This window comes from Alternaria hordeiaustralica (assembly GCF_023758085.1).
Source record: "Alternaria hordeiaustralica strain BMP 2776 chromosome Unknown scaffold_15, whole genome shotgun sequence".
In the NCBI taxonomy this organism is placed as follows: Eukaryota; Fungi; Ascomycota; class Dothideomycetes; order Pleosporales; family Pleosporaceae; genus Alternaria; species Alternaria hordeiaustralica.
Window position 1 is genome coordinate 50,757 of NW_026056787.1, and position 13,447 is coordinate 64,203.

The 13,447-nt window shown below is 52.3% G+C and overlaps 4 protein-coding genes across 4 annotated transcripts; all 4 read right to left on the minus strand.

The window, feature by feature from the left end:
- Window positions 1-54: 54 nt before the first annotated feature.
- On the minus strand, window positions 55-4,942 carry J4E84_007079 (uncharacterized protein; the record flags this gene model as incomplete). Its single annotated transcript, XM_049389665.1, has 7 exons — window positions 55-198; window positions 249-710; window positions 1,513-2,022; window positions 2,095-2,449; window positions 2,585-3,122; window positions 3,526-3,838; window positions 3,887-4,942. The coding sequence occupies 7 exons, from the start codon at window positions 4,940-4,942 to the stop codon at window positions 55-57; spliced, it is 3,378 nt and encodes a 1,125-aa protein (XP_049242409.1).
- A 669-nt stretch (window positions 4,943-5,611) lies between these two features.
- Window positions 5,612-6,393, minus strand: J4E84_007080 (uncharacterized protein; the record flags this gene model as incomplete). Its single annotated transcript, XM_049389666.1, has 2 exons — window positions 5,612-6,362; window positions 6,389-6,393. The coding sequence occupies 2 exons, from the start codon at window positions 6,391-6,393 to the stop codon at window positions 5,612-5,614; spliced, it is 756 nt and encodes a 251-aa protein (XP_049242410.1).
- Window positions 6,394-8,875: 2,482 nt separating this feature from the next.
- J4E84_007081 (uncharacterized protein) lies at window positions 8,876-9,526 on the minus strand (the record flags this gene model as incomplete). The annotated part of the gene is made up of 1 exon (XM_049389667.1): window positions 8,876-9,526. The coding sequence occupies one exon, from the start codon at window positions 9,524-9,526 to the stop codon at window positions 8,876-8,878; it is 651 nt and encodes a 216-aa protein (XP_049242411.1).
- A 432-nt stretch (window positions 9,527-9,958) lies between these two features.
- Window positions 9,959-11,071, minus strand: J4E84_007082 (uncharacterized protein; the record flags this gene model as incomplete). The annotated part of the gene is made up of 2 exons (XM_049389668.1): window positions 9,959-10,154; window positions 10,209-11,071. The coding sequence occupies 2 exons, from the start codon at window positions 11,069-11,071 to the stop codon at window positions 9,959-9,961; spliced, it is 1,059 nt and encodes a 352-aa protein (XP_049242412.1).
- Between the last annotated feature and the right edge of the window lie 2,376 nt (window positions 11,072-13,447).

Here is a 13,447-nt window from a genome sequence, read left to right on the forward strand (position 1 = left end):
CTGTTGAGAGCCGCGTAGATCTCGTCGAGTTGTGCATCTAGTGCAGCGAGTTCTTCACTGTAGCCGTCGGTGGGCGAGGGCACTCGAGCATCGCGTAGAGGTAACGTTCCGTGGCTCAAAATCGCTTCGGCTGAGTTCGCACGAGAATGTCCGGGCGAGCGCATAATACTTCGAGGAGTCGGCGAGGACGGCTGTGGACTATAGGGACCAGGAATCGTGGGGTCTCTTGGAACACGATCTGTCCGAACCGTCTCTGCAAACCGCACGTTACGTGACGGTGAGTTGATGCCATGCGCTTGTCCCATGGTCAAAGTGTCGAAGTCATGCGCCAGACGGTCGATTGTCTCGCCTCCAGATCGACGCGCGGGAATGCTGCGACTAGCTGTACCCCTATTTCTGATGGTGTTGAGATTCTCCATGGTGCCCTGTAAAGCCTCGACGAAACTGGGAACTTGGCGACGCTGACTACTCAGTAGAGACGCAACATGTTCCCGAACTTGATCGCGCTCGCTTGACAATATCTCTTCGTCCAGCCAGTCAATTGGAATTGGGTGTACGGCATTGATGTTACGATCGCCGTTTAACGGTATGTAATCGGCATTAGCTGCCCTGTTGACAGCCGCTGCAGTACGGTATTGCCCGTAAAGGGTGTGAAGTGTGCGGTTTTGAGAAGCCATCTTGTTGCTGTCAGAGAGGTCGAGACTGTAGACCTGCAAGCAGCCTGAGAAGAGAATCTGCCCTTGGGACTCGTGTGAAAAATGGGTTTTGGATGGGTTGATGGCGAGCTGATAACACCGGCGTAACCCGTTGGCAGCTTGCGAATATCGTTCAAAGCTGTAAGTTTTACCAGGGTTGAAGTAGGAGTAGACAAATTGCTGACAGCTGTAGAGGAGGCGCTCTTATATAGCTATGGCCGAACGCGGTCGCATAGCCATCAGCAGATCGAGTAATGTCACAACTGAGAGCTTTCACCTCTCCTCAGTGGCTGCAGATGAAGGCAGTAGTAGGGAATTTAGTACGGTTAGTGAAAAGATCGAACGTGTGTGAGCTGTCCAGTCTCTCAAGCGACCCGTTGCAGCCACCTTCACCATGGTCGCGACCCATCGGTCCCGAGGTTTATCAAGAACCAATTTTTTGTCGCCTTCGGTGACCTGATCGCAGAATGTGCCAGTCGACACCAGCCACTTGACTGTTGTTGTAGATTTTGGAAGTTAGTAACCCACTATTTTTGGAGTGATACAGCGAAAATCCGATACAGGATTGCTATTTTATCTCTATTTATTGTGCGTGCTACATACGTGTGTGCCCTAGCGAGAATTGCTATTTCCAAACGCCCCTGAACTGACTCGGATCGAGGAACGGAAATGGCGGCAAATCCGACGATGACGAACTTTGCCGCCTGTGAGCATCCGGTGCACCTGCCTGCAGAAATTGATCATACAAACTTTGACCCATTTGACGGCGTCTGTTGTACGCCTCAGCGGCACGGTAGTTAGCAACCTGTTGAAGAACCTCTTGTTGCTGACGCAGAAGCTCCTCGGAGTCCCCGCAATCAAATTGCGAGAAACGATGGACCATCCGATCGAACTCTTCATCCTCTCGCAAAGGCTCTTGGTGCTCGGTGTCTCGTGTTCCTCCGCTACCTTTTGCTTGCGTAGGGCCGTCCAGTCGCAGTTGCTCTTGCTTGGCTGCATCGAGAACGCGCATAGCTTTCTCATGCCTTGTCCGAGCGATGGCAAGCGTTGCAAATCCGAATTTGCGTATCTTTTCGTCGTCCAAGCCCGAATAGCGCTCTCCTCTGATGTGAACTTTGTCGAGACATGCCCGCGCGCGGTCTATGCTTTCGATTACGCCCTCTCGATAATTTGATCGAGTTATGACCCCGTTCAAAGTCCTCATCGACTCGGAAAGATCGTCGTCGATCTTTTGCAGTTCCTGCCTCAGTAAGACAACTTCCGAGGCAGAGGGAAAGCGGGCTGGCACCAAAGACTCAGCTTCCGATGGTGCAGTGGATATGCTCCGCTGTGTCGGGGAAGAACCGGTTGTCCGTGATGAAAACGTTGTCGACGAATGAACCGTGGTAGGCGAAGATACCGTTGATGCTTCTTCCGCATCCGCTTCTGACGTCTCCCACAGATCATCAGCAAGCTCAAGAGCATCCACTACGAGGGCCCGGGAGTCTGATAGGGCGCCCTTGCACTTGCGTTCGAGGACGCGCACCTTCTCGACTGCACTGCGAGCTTTCCGAATGGCGCCGTATAGATCGCGCCGCGCAGCTGAGCTGTTGACGGTCAAAGCAAGCGACTCGAGACTGGCAAGATGCTCTTCTTGAAGCGCCAGTTCGCGGCTTGCAACGCTGTGCTCCACGACTAAAACGCGTGTCTTCTCGTCGAGCTTTGCGTCCTTAAGGAAGTCGGTGTGTCTGCTTGGCTTTCGCATCTTGCTGGAGCTAGATGATCGCGATCTACTACGACTCTCAGACTGAAAGACTGAGCTTGGCGTACTAACGGGGGGTGGAGGGTAGCCAGGGGGTACGGTACTCTTCCATTTATTTATATTCCGGCTACGCCCAAGGGCGCCTGACCTTGAGCCGCTCATGACATTGGTGTCAGCCTCCACATGCATGGAGGAATGTTTGCCCCGGGACTCCTGATGCTCTCTTGCCGTGTGGTAAGTCCGGTTGCTGGTCGTATCCGTGGTCGTTAGGTCCGCAGTGGTCGAGCGATCATGATCCATATCCTGTTGGACCGTCTCCAACAAACTCAAGGTTTCTTCTACCGCTTCAACAAATTCGACGTCTTTGTAGCTGTTACTAAACAGCTCAGCGGTAATATGTTTGTGGACCGCAGCGCGTTCGCGAGAGTGCAGGTCACGCAGATACGCGACTGGGACTGGGTGGACGACGTTGAGTTTGAGCCCGGTCTCTCTCACTGAGATGAACTCTGCGAATGGCGCATCTTCCACAGCTTTGATGCTTTTGTAGCGGCCTCCGATTGTATGGACGGTTCGAGGAGCCATTGTAATATCGTCTTGGGGAGATTGGATGTTAGGGTCTGACGCGAAATCTTCGCTCGTTAATTGGCAGTAGAGGTATAGGGAGAAGCGCGCGCTGTAGAGGTGTGCTGTATAGTGGTCTTTTGTAATGCTGCTGGATATGCGCGCGTATATATATATGCGAAAGGGGTGTCTAGGCACCAGCTCTCCCTTAGTTCTCGTCGTGTTTCTTGGCGCATGGTCAATTCTTCTAGTGCGTCATTGAGAGAAGAGGACCCGCTACGATGAACGATGAGAAGCCGTGCGCACTGCTATAGCAATTCTCGTGTGCCTAGCAAGCGCGCACAGACCCGAAACTTGGTGCCCCTGTTACAATCGAGAATGAGACGAGACATATAGTTTGTCGAGTTTAACCATGATGACCTTCGAAAAGGCGGCCGAGCGGATGAGACCAGGCTCCATCCGGTTCCTCTGCGGTACCGATTCGATCACTCCAATAACCTCCTTTCTTAATACAGGTCTTATCCATACTCAGGCGGGGCGTGAAGGCGCTTGAGGCCTTGACTGTATTTTCCATGTGCTCCCATTCATCATAGTCGTGGAAATCGCCGTTCATATAAAACTCTTCTAAGGACTCTGGGAGAAGGGTCCTTACGTCGAAGTCGACATCAATCTGTTCGTAATCCTCCTTTCGGTAATAGCCTTGTTCTAGCGGCTCGTCATGTTCAGGGTCTCCCTCTTTTGCCATGTCGGGGCGAAGCATGCGCCATTGACAGTGGAGTACACGGAGCTTCTGAAACTCTCGGAGAGAAACAATCGCTGGGCCATCCTCAGGAGGTTCACTCTGTCAACTCATATCAGTTCGGAACATTGACGGGGGTTGGTGACTTACATCCGTGTCCTCCTCGCTGAGCATGAGCTCTTCCAACGAGCGGCCGGCGTGTGTAGCAACTGCTCGGATGACTTTCTTTGGTTCGTACCAGCTCGAATCGGACACCAGAGCATCACCACCGTTGTACGTTAGCTTCTTTAGATGCCGAGTGTTCGCGAGTATGGTTGCTAGGCCATCCACATCGAAGACAGAATGTCTGAAGAATAGCTCTTCCACGTTAGAGCACGGAGCAGCACCTGTGGGGAATAAAGTGCGTAGGACGTCCTCGCTAGGCGAACCACCCATTGCTTGCCCTACAAACGTCTTTACCGAAGGGATACTGAGATAAAAACACGCCCAGTCAGGAGAGCTGCTTCCTTCGTCCAGAGCGTAACGCACGGCGACCGTCTTGAGATGTTGTAGGGGAAGCTTTGGTGCCATGACCGGGTTCTTGTATCCTAACGCGATCTGCCATAGAACAAGTTCCAGACAGTCCTCCATGCCGACTTCTGAATGTCTGATGGTCGTGAGATAAGGTAGATGGTGCAGAAGGATCGCGATAATGGCGTCCTCGAAGCCTGCGCGAATTCGATCTTCGATAGATCCAATCGTGTCGTACGGGCGAGGTGAAAAGTTGAAGGCATGAGAGTATCGTCTCAGCAGATTCGATTCATCTACGCCGAACCCCGGATACATATCTTGCAGCCCCCTTGCTGCCTCAACGAACAAGGCCTTGTCTTCTTCGGATGGCACAACGCCATGCTTTGGGTGGGAAACATGCAAACTCTCGTTCGCATTCCAATTGTATTGCCGGCTTTCTGGAAGATTGAGTTCCCTGATGTACCACCCCAGTCGAGGGTTTGCTATTACGTCTCTCAGGGTCTCCCAAAGAAGCGTGCGAGCATCGGTCGTGTCGATGACCTTCCATTTCGCAAGTAGTCGTGCATGCTGTCTCAACAAGGATTTGAATAGTGTCGCATGATCTTTGCAGGTAAGGGCAAAATTGAGAGTCGAGTCCGGGTCCAAGTTGTCGGCTATGTTTAGCTTGAGCTCCGGTGGCAGCGTAATGAGAGCCATGCTGGTGTTGAGATGGGATGGCTCTCAACGGACGCGTCGCATGCCATGCTTTATATCGCGACGAGCAGAGCATCTGGGCGGATTGCTAGAGCTGTACAAGCCTAGCGCAAGGCTGCGACGAGATGCCTCGCTCCTTGGGGAGTGGTGGAACGGCGCCGTGGCATGCGTAGCCGGCCCGCCGTCCAGCGCGCATCGCTGCACTGGGGGCCTGACGCCTGCCTGGAGCCCTCGCGGCTTGACTGGACATCTCACTCCATGCGCGGGGTTACAGATCCTTTAAACATAGAATCTTTTATTAAGCAGTGGCACAGACAGGGGGGAACAAAGAAGATGCAAACGCGGCGGGGCGGAGCAGCCGGGCAGGCGCGAAAGTGGCGCGTCTTTCGGCGCGTTGCGCGAACTTCATCTCTACCCATCACTGCGCATCACCAGCGGCAAGGACTATCAAGACATGCATTCGATTATCCTCTGGTACCCATCTTCTTATCCCCCTTCTCTCTCCGACCGCGGGGACCAACCGCCATTCATTCACAATTGAAAGCGCACGCATTGAACTCATACTACGAAGGCTACGGCTGGTATGCCCACTCGCTGTACAAATTCCAGGTCTAGACAGTTCAACATGCTACTATTCAACATTCTACAAGCGTAACATGTGTCGCAGTTATGCTACCCAGCTATCTTCCGACATTTTCGCGCCTTCTCGTCGTCAATAGCGAATTTGGCAGCTAGACCAGCTGCTCCACCAACGTCAGGCTTTGCCTCATCGTCACACTCAGACCAGCAAGTCCACCTTGTCTGATCCAGCTCTTCGTCGCCGTAACCATCCTCGTCCTCTACATCGTCCGAGACAGAGAGATGCAGGTCCAACACCACATCGTCTTCGCCGATGAGCACTATGAGTGCATCGGCCACGCTGATCATCTCGAGCATCTCCTCTCGCGCCGTTTTCGCCCCCTGCAGGAACTGGTTGGCAAATGCTGAAATTGGTCCTATACCGGGGTGAAGGGATAGTATGCCCTGATAGCGACTAGGTGGTCTGAGAGACGAGTCGTCGACCAAGGCGTCAAATTCAGCCTGGACATAGGTTGTGTATACCTTCAGGTTCAGAAGATCTGCTATTGAAGAGGACATTCGCGATGTGTCAATCCACTCCAACCCAAGTGGAGCAGCATGCCTACCAGGTTGGTAACTCTGGCGCTGCGCCGGGTTGCGATTAAAGCAGGCGTTGCTGCGGGTGGGCCAGGTAATGGTATCCTGTGTGAAGGTGACGTGTTTCTTCACTCGGGCCTTCGCGACTTTCGCTCTCGCTGCGTCAAACGACGAAAGCTTTCGCTTCACTCCAGGCCTGGGAATGACGTCCGTCAGTACAGCTGGATATTCTGTCCGCATCTGGGCAATGCGTATCGCTTTCGAAGAGCTATTGGTCGTCCACATACACCCTACGTCATTTGGGTGTTGTTTCTCCCAAGCTTCCTCGTACTTTTGCGAGCACTCGAGAAGCTCCACAAGCTCGACTAATTGATAGCGCGCCAGGTGCCAACACTGTCTGACTAGTACGAACTCATTGCGAACACGCGCTTGCTGCCAAGGGCCGCCACATCTCTGGAATACCCGGGCAAGCGCATCGAGGAACTTGAGGCACATCTCTACTTCGCAGACCGGGCAATATCCGCCGGTGATGATATCTGAAGGGTGCAGCCCATGTCCGCACATGGTCGCAGGGTTTCGATTTCGCGAGCGTATGTTGACGCGCTTGAGCTTGATGCTTACTTCGTCAGTGCGCCGATGTGCAAAAAACTCGCAGTATTCTGTCGCATTCCGAACAATCCCACGCAGTGAGCCCACGCTGTGCTCTTCCTGCCATTTGGTGAAGTGCTGCACATCTTCAGGCGAGAAGAGAATGGCTGCGGGAACGTACTCGGCTATGGAAGAGGGCATGATGTGGAAGGTTGCGCCGATGTGAAAGAGTGAGTATTAGAGGATCGTAAGACATTGCCAGAAAGCCCGTGCTTGTTCTCGAGTTTGTTTCGGTATACTGCTCTGGAAGTGAATGCGCAATAGCGAATGGCAAGTGGAAGATCTACTGAGAACAGGGTGTTTGCACAGTGTGCAGTCATGGGTGTTTGGGTCATTGCAATGAATCGTTCAAGAGTCAGGGAACTAACAATGTATTGTAGGATGAATGTGTCAGCCTCAGTCGAGGGCGCTACGTCTACGTCATACCCAACCGGTTGTTGTTCAGATCGATGCGCGTCACATCGTAATCATCCACATGTCCTCGCTTTACAGCTGGCTCATGAAAACCTCCTGGGGCCCATATGTTCTTCGTATACAACTGTGGCGTTCAATCCCTCGCGTCTGAGATCCCAACACCCTCGCCATCTTCCTACTTACGCCCATTGCTTTCCGTCCTAGTCGCACCTCCTGCGCATTCGTATGTTCTCCAGATCTCATCACGACATTCCTCCGACATGACTTCTAGATGTGACGTCCAGCCTTTGTTCCCCATCATGCAATCCCCGTCCGCGTCATCTCCTGGAAGATTCTCAATATCTCTCGTTGTATACGGGATAACATGAGTAACCTGATCCTTCTCATCAGTCTTCACGAGCAAGTAGTCTGCAGTGCTCAGACTTTTCATAAAAGTCTCGTTCGGCACCTCATCCTTTCCATCGTGTATACGCGATATCTTATCCCCGATTTCGGGCCACCGAGGATGCAGTTCTGCAATACCCTCATGGTTGGACAAAGCGATGGCGTCGACGAGCTCGATATTCCAGGGGCAATCAAGCTTCCTGATGATCTTGAGCTGCCGAACGTTGTAGCGTTTGACGACCATGTTCGAAGTGTTGAGTAGGGTGCTCGACGAGGGTGCTGCGTGTTTTCCCGGTACGTATGCCTTCGTGCTGCGGTGGAAACTTACACGGGGTCGACTGATTTTGAAGTTTGTGTCGGACGCGAATTGGACGCGCTTTGTCTTTGGAGCTTTTGCTTTAGATGAAGGAGTGTGATAATTTGTAGTCGCTCCTGGCCACATTGTTGGAGTGCTGGTACGGCAATCCGGTTCTGCGATCTCGCCAGTCCTTACACTAGCAGGATACCTGGACATGGCACGCGCAATGGCCACTGCATTGCCTGCTGAGCTTGTCTTCCGCGCTGCTTCAACTTGTTCCGGATGCTGCTCTTCCCAACGCTCTTCGTTCTCTGCGTCGTCTCCATAGCGCATCACGAGCTGTGCAAGCTCAAGTCTTCTTTTGTGCCAGATATGGCAGTAAGCGTCTCGATTTTCAGTACTTTGACCTGTCAGTGGCCTCCAAGGGCCCCCTTTACCATCCCAATCTTTAGTGATGCGCCGAAGTAGATTCAGATAAGCTACGACTCTGCACACTGGGCAGTATTCGTCATCGTAGCTTGTGTTGGGGTGAAGTAGATGTCCACATCTAGCCCCAATGCGGTGACCAATGTTGTCCAAGTTGCTAGCTTTTCCGGGAGAATTGTTGAACGAGAGCGGTGGACGGTCTTCTACGGCGGACAGTCGCTCTTCGATGTGACTATGGCTGGTATAATCGTCCTGAATTGGGGAGGCGGACTGCGTTACTTGAAGCTTGTCTTGGAGTAAGCTTGCCAACATGGCATTTACTGCTGGCGAACCAGCCGTCATTGCTGGTCACTGTTGTAACTGGGTATGTGTTGACGGACAATGTATGTGGTTCTGGAATGGTTGTACATGAAAGTTATTTGGGAACAAAGAGTCGGTTTTGACTTGGCCGCGTTGTCAGCTGCGGGTGAGCGCTGTCGTTCACTGTGACTTTTGCCATCTGTGTACAGCCAACGCAACTGAGTCGCCGGATCCGGAGAGCAGACGACTGACTTCGCACCCAAAACTCTATTCTTTTCACTGTAAAATTGTATATCCCTCCATACCAAATCTTACTGCGCACCCTCATCTAACCCGCACATCTCAACAAAACAATCATCCCTCCACTTCATCAACCTAGCCATCTTCGGCAAACCAACATTATTCTTAGGCACAGTCCGCTGCAACTCAAGTATCCACTCGTGAGCTTCCGCATCTTCCTTCATATCATTAACAAACTGGAAAGTCACAGACTTATCCCTCTGATCCTGGTAAAGAATCATCCCTTTCGCCCTCGTCCAGTCATCTCCGGTAAGGCTAGAAAAAGCGACGCCGCCTTCAGTCAGGTCCTTGTAGATTTTGAAAACCTCAAAACCAAGCGGATGGTCTCTGAGAAGAGTTTCGGAGCCAGGAAGCAGCGGCAGACCTGCTCGCATTTGCGCATGGAAGGAATTGTGTAGGACGTCGATTTCGTCTGCGTTGCGGACGTGGAAGATGGCGTGCACTTTAAAGTTGAGAAGCTGCTCCAATTCGTTGCTCATTAGGCTGGTGTCTAGCCAGGCTCCGTCATCTGGTGGGCAACTGTACTTCCCAGCCGAGTACGTAGGGCTTGAGCGCTTCCACAGATGTGTAGCCCGGCCAGGCTCAAAGTTGGTGTCTGGGCTGAACTTTACGGATTTCTTTGGGCGATGCGGCTTGGACATGGACTGGCTTCCTGCAAACATGGTATTGAGGTCAGGAATTTGCACGGCTGGCGCTGGAGAGAGTGAGAGATTATTTCACCCGATTCTCGAAAAGTGACAGCAATATATAATTTCTCGTGACTTCAATGCATGTGACACTGTGTATGTGAATGTACAACAAAGGTCAAAGCAATTTAACAGTGTTCTCGAACGCAGGATGATGATGGGAAGCGCAATATAGCAATACTCGACGAAGCACATGTCGACTCAACAGGCATCCAAGGGTTGTACCACTCCTCGTTCCGCATCTCTCCAAATCTAGGTAAGTGTCGCAAGTGCTGACCATAAGCCAAATCCATAACTCCAGCGCCTTGTATGCTCTTTCCTCCTCACCCGGCGTATCCTACAAAGCATCTCCTGCATCACTGCATCGCTGCATCACTAGATTCCATCCTGGGATATTGACATGTTGCTCTACACGGCAGCATAACCTCCTCTGCTTCCGCCTCCCTGTACAGTCCCCATGACCTTCCTCGCGAAGTCTTTCGCAATGTACGGGATGTCGCGGATCGTGTCTCCATGGGGCAGAAGGTCCCATCCGCGTGCTCCGTACCTGTTATAGTTGAGCCATGAGCCGAAGATGAGGTAGGCAGCGATCGCGAGGAAGAGACTGGACACTTGTTAGAATACTGTGGAGATGTAGAGATAAGGTCATGCAACTCACATGATGAAGAACCAGCCAAAGAAGCCCCAGTGGGAGCCACCGTCCGGCGACGGCGCGTCTGCACAGGCGTACTTGGTCCGCCATTGCAGTCGCAATGTCTGAACTTTCTTGTCTTTCCCTTCAGTCTCCATGTCGTAGCCACAGAAGCGCAGACTGTTGTCGTTGTCCTCACACTTGCTCTTGCCGTTCTCTTCCCTCCTCCTCAGCTTTTCTTCTTTCTTGTCATCGCCCTCCTTCTTGTCATCCCCTTTGTCGCCTCCGTCATCTTCCTTATCGTCATCCTGGTGCGGGCTCTTGTCCATCTCGTCACCCTCCAGTCCTGTCCTCTCCTTGTCGCAGACGAATTCGATGATTGCACGCTGGTTTATGCCTTCCTTCTTGTCGTCGAACGGGAATCTGCCTCCGTTCAGCGTTGCCCTGACACCCTCTAATCCCGCATCGTTGTTGCTCTTGGAGTTGCCTAGGTTCTCAAACTTGGCATCGATCTTCCTCCCGTTTTGCGTCGCATATGTTCCGGCGATATCGATGGGAGTGATGGTGGAGTTGGAGTCACTGCTCAAATCGAAGTTCTCTCTGATTCCACACACCCTGGTCCCGTGATGGCACTCGGTTGCCAGACTGCCGCCTTTGTGCCATTTGAGATTGTTGCAGATATCGATGGTAAAGTTGAACTTCCACTCGAGCTCTTTGGCGATATCAGTCTCCTTGTAATGAACGACGTGCGGGCCGCCAAGCTCTTTGAAGTTGAAGTGCTGGCCATCTGCGAGAATGTCTTTGCAATCAAAGGCATAGGCTGTGTAGGGAAGGAGGGATGTGAGGGCGAGAATTGAGAGCAGTGGCGCTCGGGACCGCGATGGTGCCATGGTGGCGCTGGTAGGTGATGCGAGTGTCGTGGTGGATGGAAGGACGACGGCGGAGCTTCGGGGACGGATACGCCGTTACGGAGATGATGAGGATCAGGGAGGCAGCCGTGGGCGGTTGTGCGACTGTCGCGACGTCGAGCGGGAAGGCACGAGGCGTTCGGTGGATGGATAACACGTGAAAGAGATCACTTGATCAGGGCAGCAATGTCGCGATGTCGCGTGAACCGACTCGGAGAGGAAAGATGGCGCGAATGACGCTGCACGACTCAAACGGCCGCTGCTTAGTCAGATCGGCGCATCAATCTCCGCCCACCAGATCGTCCATGATCAACCATCACCTTCCCAGCCTCCCAGCACCTTTCAGAACGACATCACCACCAGAGCTCGTGCGCCAAGGTAATCCTGCGAATGCTGGGCTGCCGGGCATCTCTACTCCTTCAGCTCGGGGATGAGACGCCGGACTTATCACCGCCTCACATTCGGCGATGGAGATACCTTCTGCAGCGCGGTATTGGCTCTTCATGCAATCCACATCGCTTAGCTCTCGACTGTCATTTTCGATAGCGAGGTCGTATGTACAGCACGGGTGGCTGTCAGTATCGTATCTTTCAACTTGACGGAGCCGCCTTTTGGATACGGGCTGCAATACCTGGGCAGACCTAAAAATAGAACGTCGCGAGAAGTAGCTCGTAAGTATCTGGTACATTCTTCGAGCTAAGAGCTATCTAGTGTCTAGTCTACAGATCTATCCCCACACACCGTAACTCCAGAGGATGCAAGAATAGATATCGTGAGGATTCTGAACGACGTTTACGAGAGTGGCCGAAGTACCTGCCCTGGAAATCTCTCGTATCGAGCCGCGCCCATACAATCGATAGCCAACGCGCTAGTACAAACGCCAACGGCCCGAAAGCAAAGGATGTGTGAAGTCGATCGGATCGCGAAGTGACAGTTACAGTGCAGGAGAAACCAAACGCCACCCATGCGAGCTGGTCCGAACGACAGGAGCTTTGACCCAGCCGTATGAACCCAATCCAAAGCGACTGTGAGATGCGGAGAATGAGTGAGAGAAGAGGAAAATTGGAAAATAGCAATTGGTAACACAATGTCGAGCGAGAAATGAGTGTAAAATGCGCCATAGAAAGACCGATATAGAGAATCTAAAGAAGAAGAGGGTATTCCTGACGCCGAAAGTGCGATGTCTTCATGCCATGCAATACCGGGGCGAGACGAGAAATCTTGAGACATTGGAAGAAGATTGGCACACAGTGAACCATTGATGTGCAAAAGGGAAATCGTGTCCGTCAGACCGCTGAAGCCAAGAGATGCCGTGCATGCGATACAGTAGTGTAGCAAGGGCGAAGACATCTATTTGCCTTGGCCCGAACCTCTAGGGTTGGCGGGCATTGGATACGGGAATGGAGCATAAGGGAGCTGCCCGGATCCGGAGTTGCTACCGGCGGTTGAGGTACCGGATGGAGAGGATCCAGAGGAAGACATAGTGGTATTGGCTGTGGTAGTCCTGGTTTCAAGTGGCTCTGACTGAGATCGTCGTGGACGTTCGTGAAGGCTGGAAGGTGCTTGAGGTCTTGGTGGCTGTGGACTTGAGGTGTATCCTGAGTGATAGCGTAAAGCTAAGGGACGACTTTGTCGAGCAGTAGAGTCCGGAGTTGGCGTGCGTGAGGTAGGTGATCCTGTGATGATGATCGTAGGCGTTGAGAAGGATTGTTCAGTCGTGGATTGAGGAGTTTCCGTCGAGTCTTGGTTTGACGTAGAAGAGATAGTTGTTCGAGTTGCTTCTGTGGTAGTACAGGTACTGATAGACTTTGGGGAATTTGATGGACTGTGTGTGTCGGATGGGCGATTGCTCATATATTGGAAGAGAAGACAGTTGTGCTTATGCCTAACTCTGACAATTGATAATGTGTGCTTGTGACGTCGTTGCTGACTGAGTGTTGTCACGAATCTGGTGAGAGAGGCGAAAGAGTGTTGGTCGGACTGTTGATTGGAGTGTTGTTGTTGGTAATGAGACTTCAAGTTGAAGGTTTCCAGATCTTATATCTCCAAGCCCTCTTCTCTGGCCCCAGGTTTTGAGCTTATGAAGGACCGGCTCTACGATCACCGAAGGTCGAAAATAGCAAGACTGGTGTCTAAACAGAGGAATTATCGAAGGTTTCGAGCCGATCCCGTGGTGCATAACCAGAATGTGGCTTGTTCCTACACGCTTCGGATTCAAGCGTGCAGTTGCTCTAAGTAGGCTATCCAAGCGTCCGTAGTGTCGGTACTGCAAGCTCGGTATTGTGTCATAAGGTTGTATCCGACCAGTTGGAGAAGGTAGTGACACTGCGGCGGGACCGGTAAGTGGGTATCGAGCGT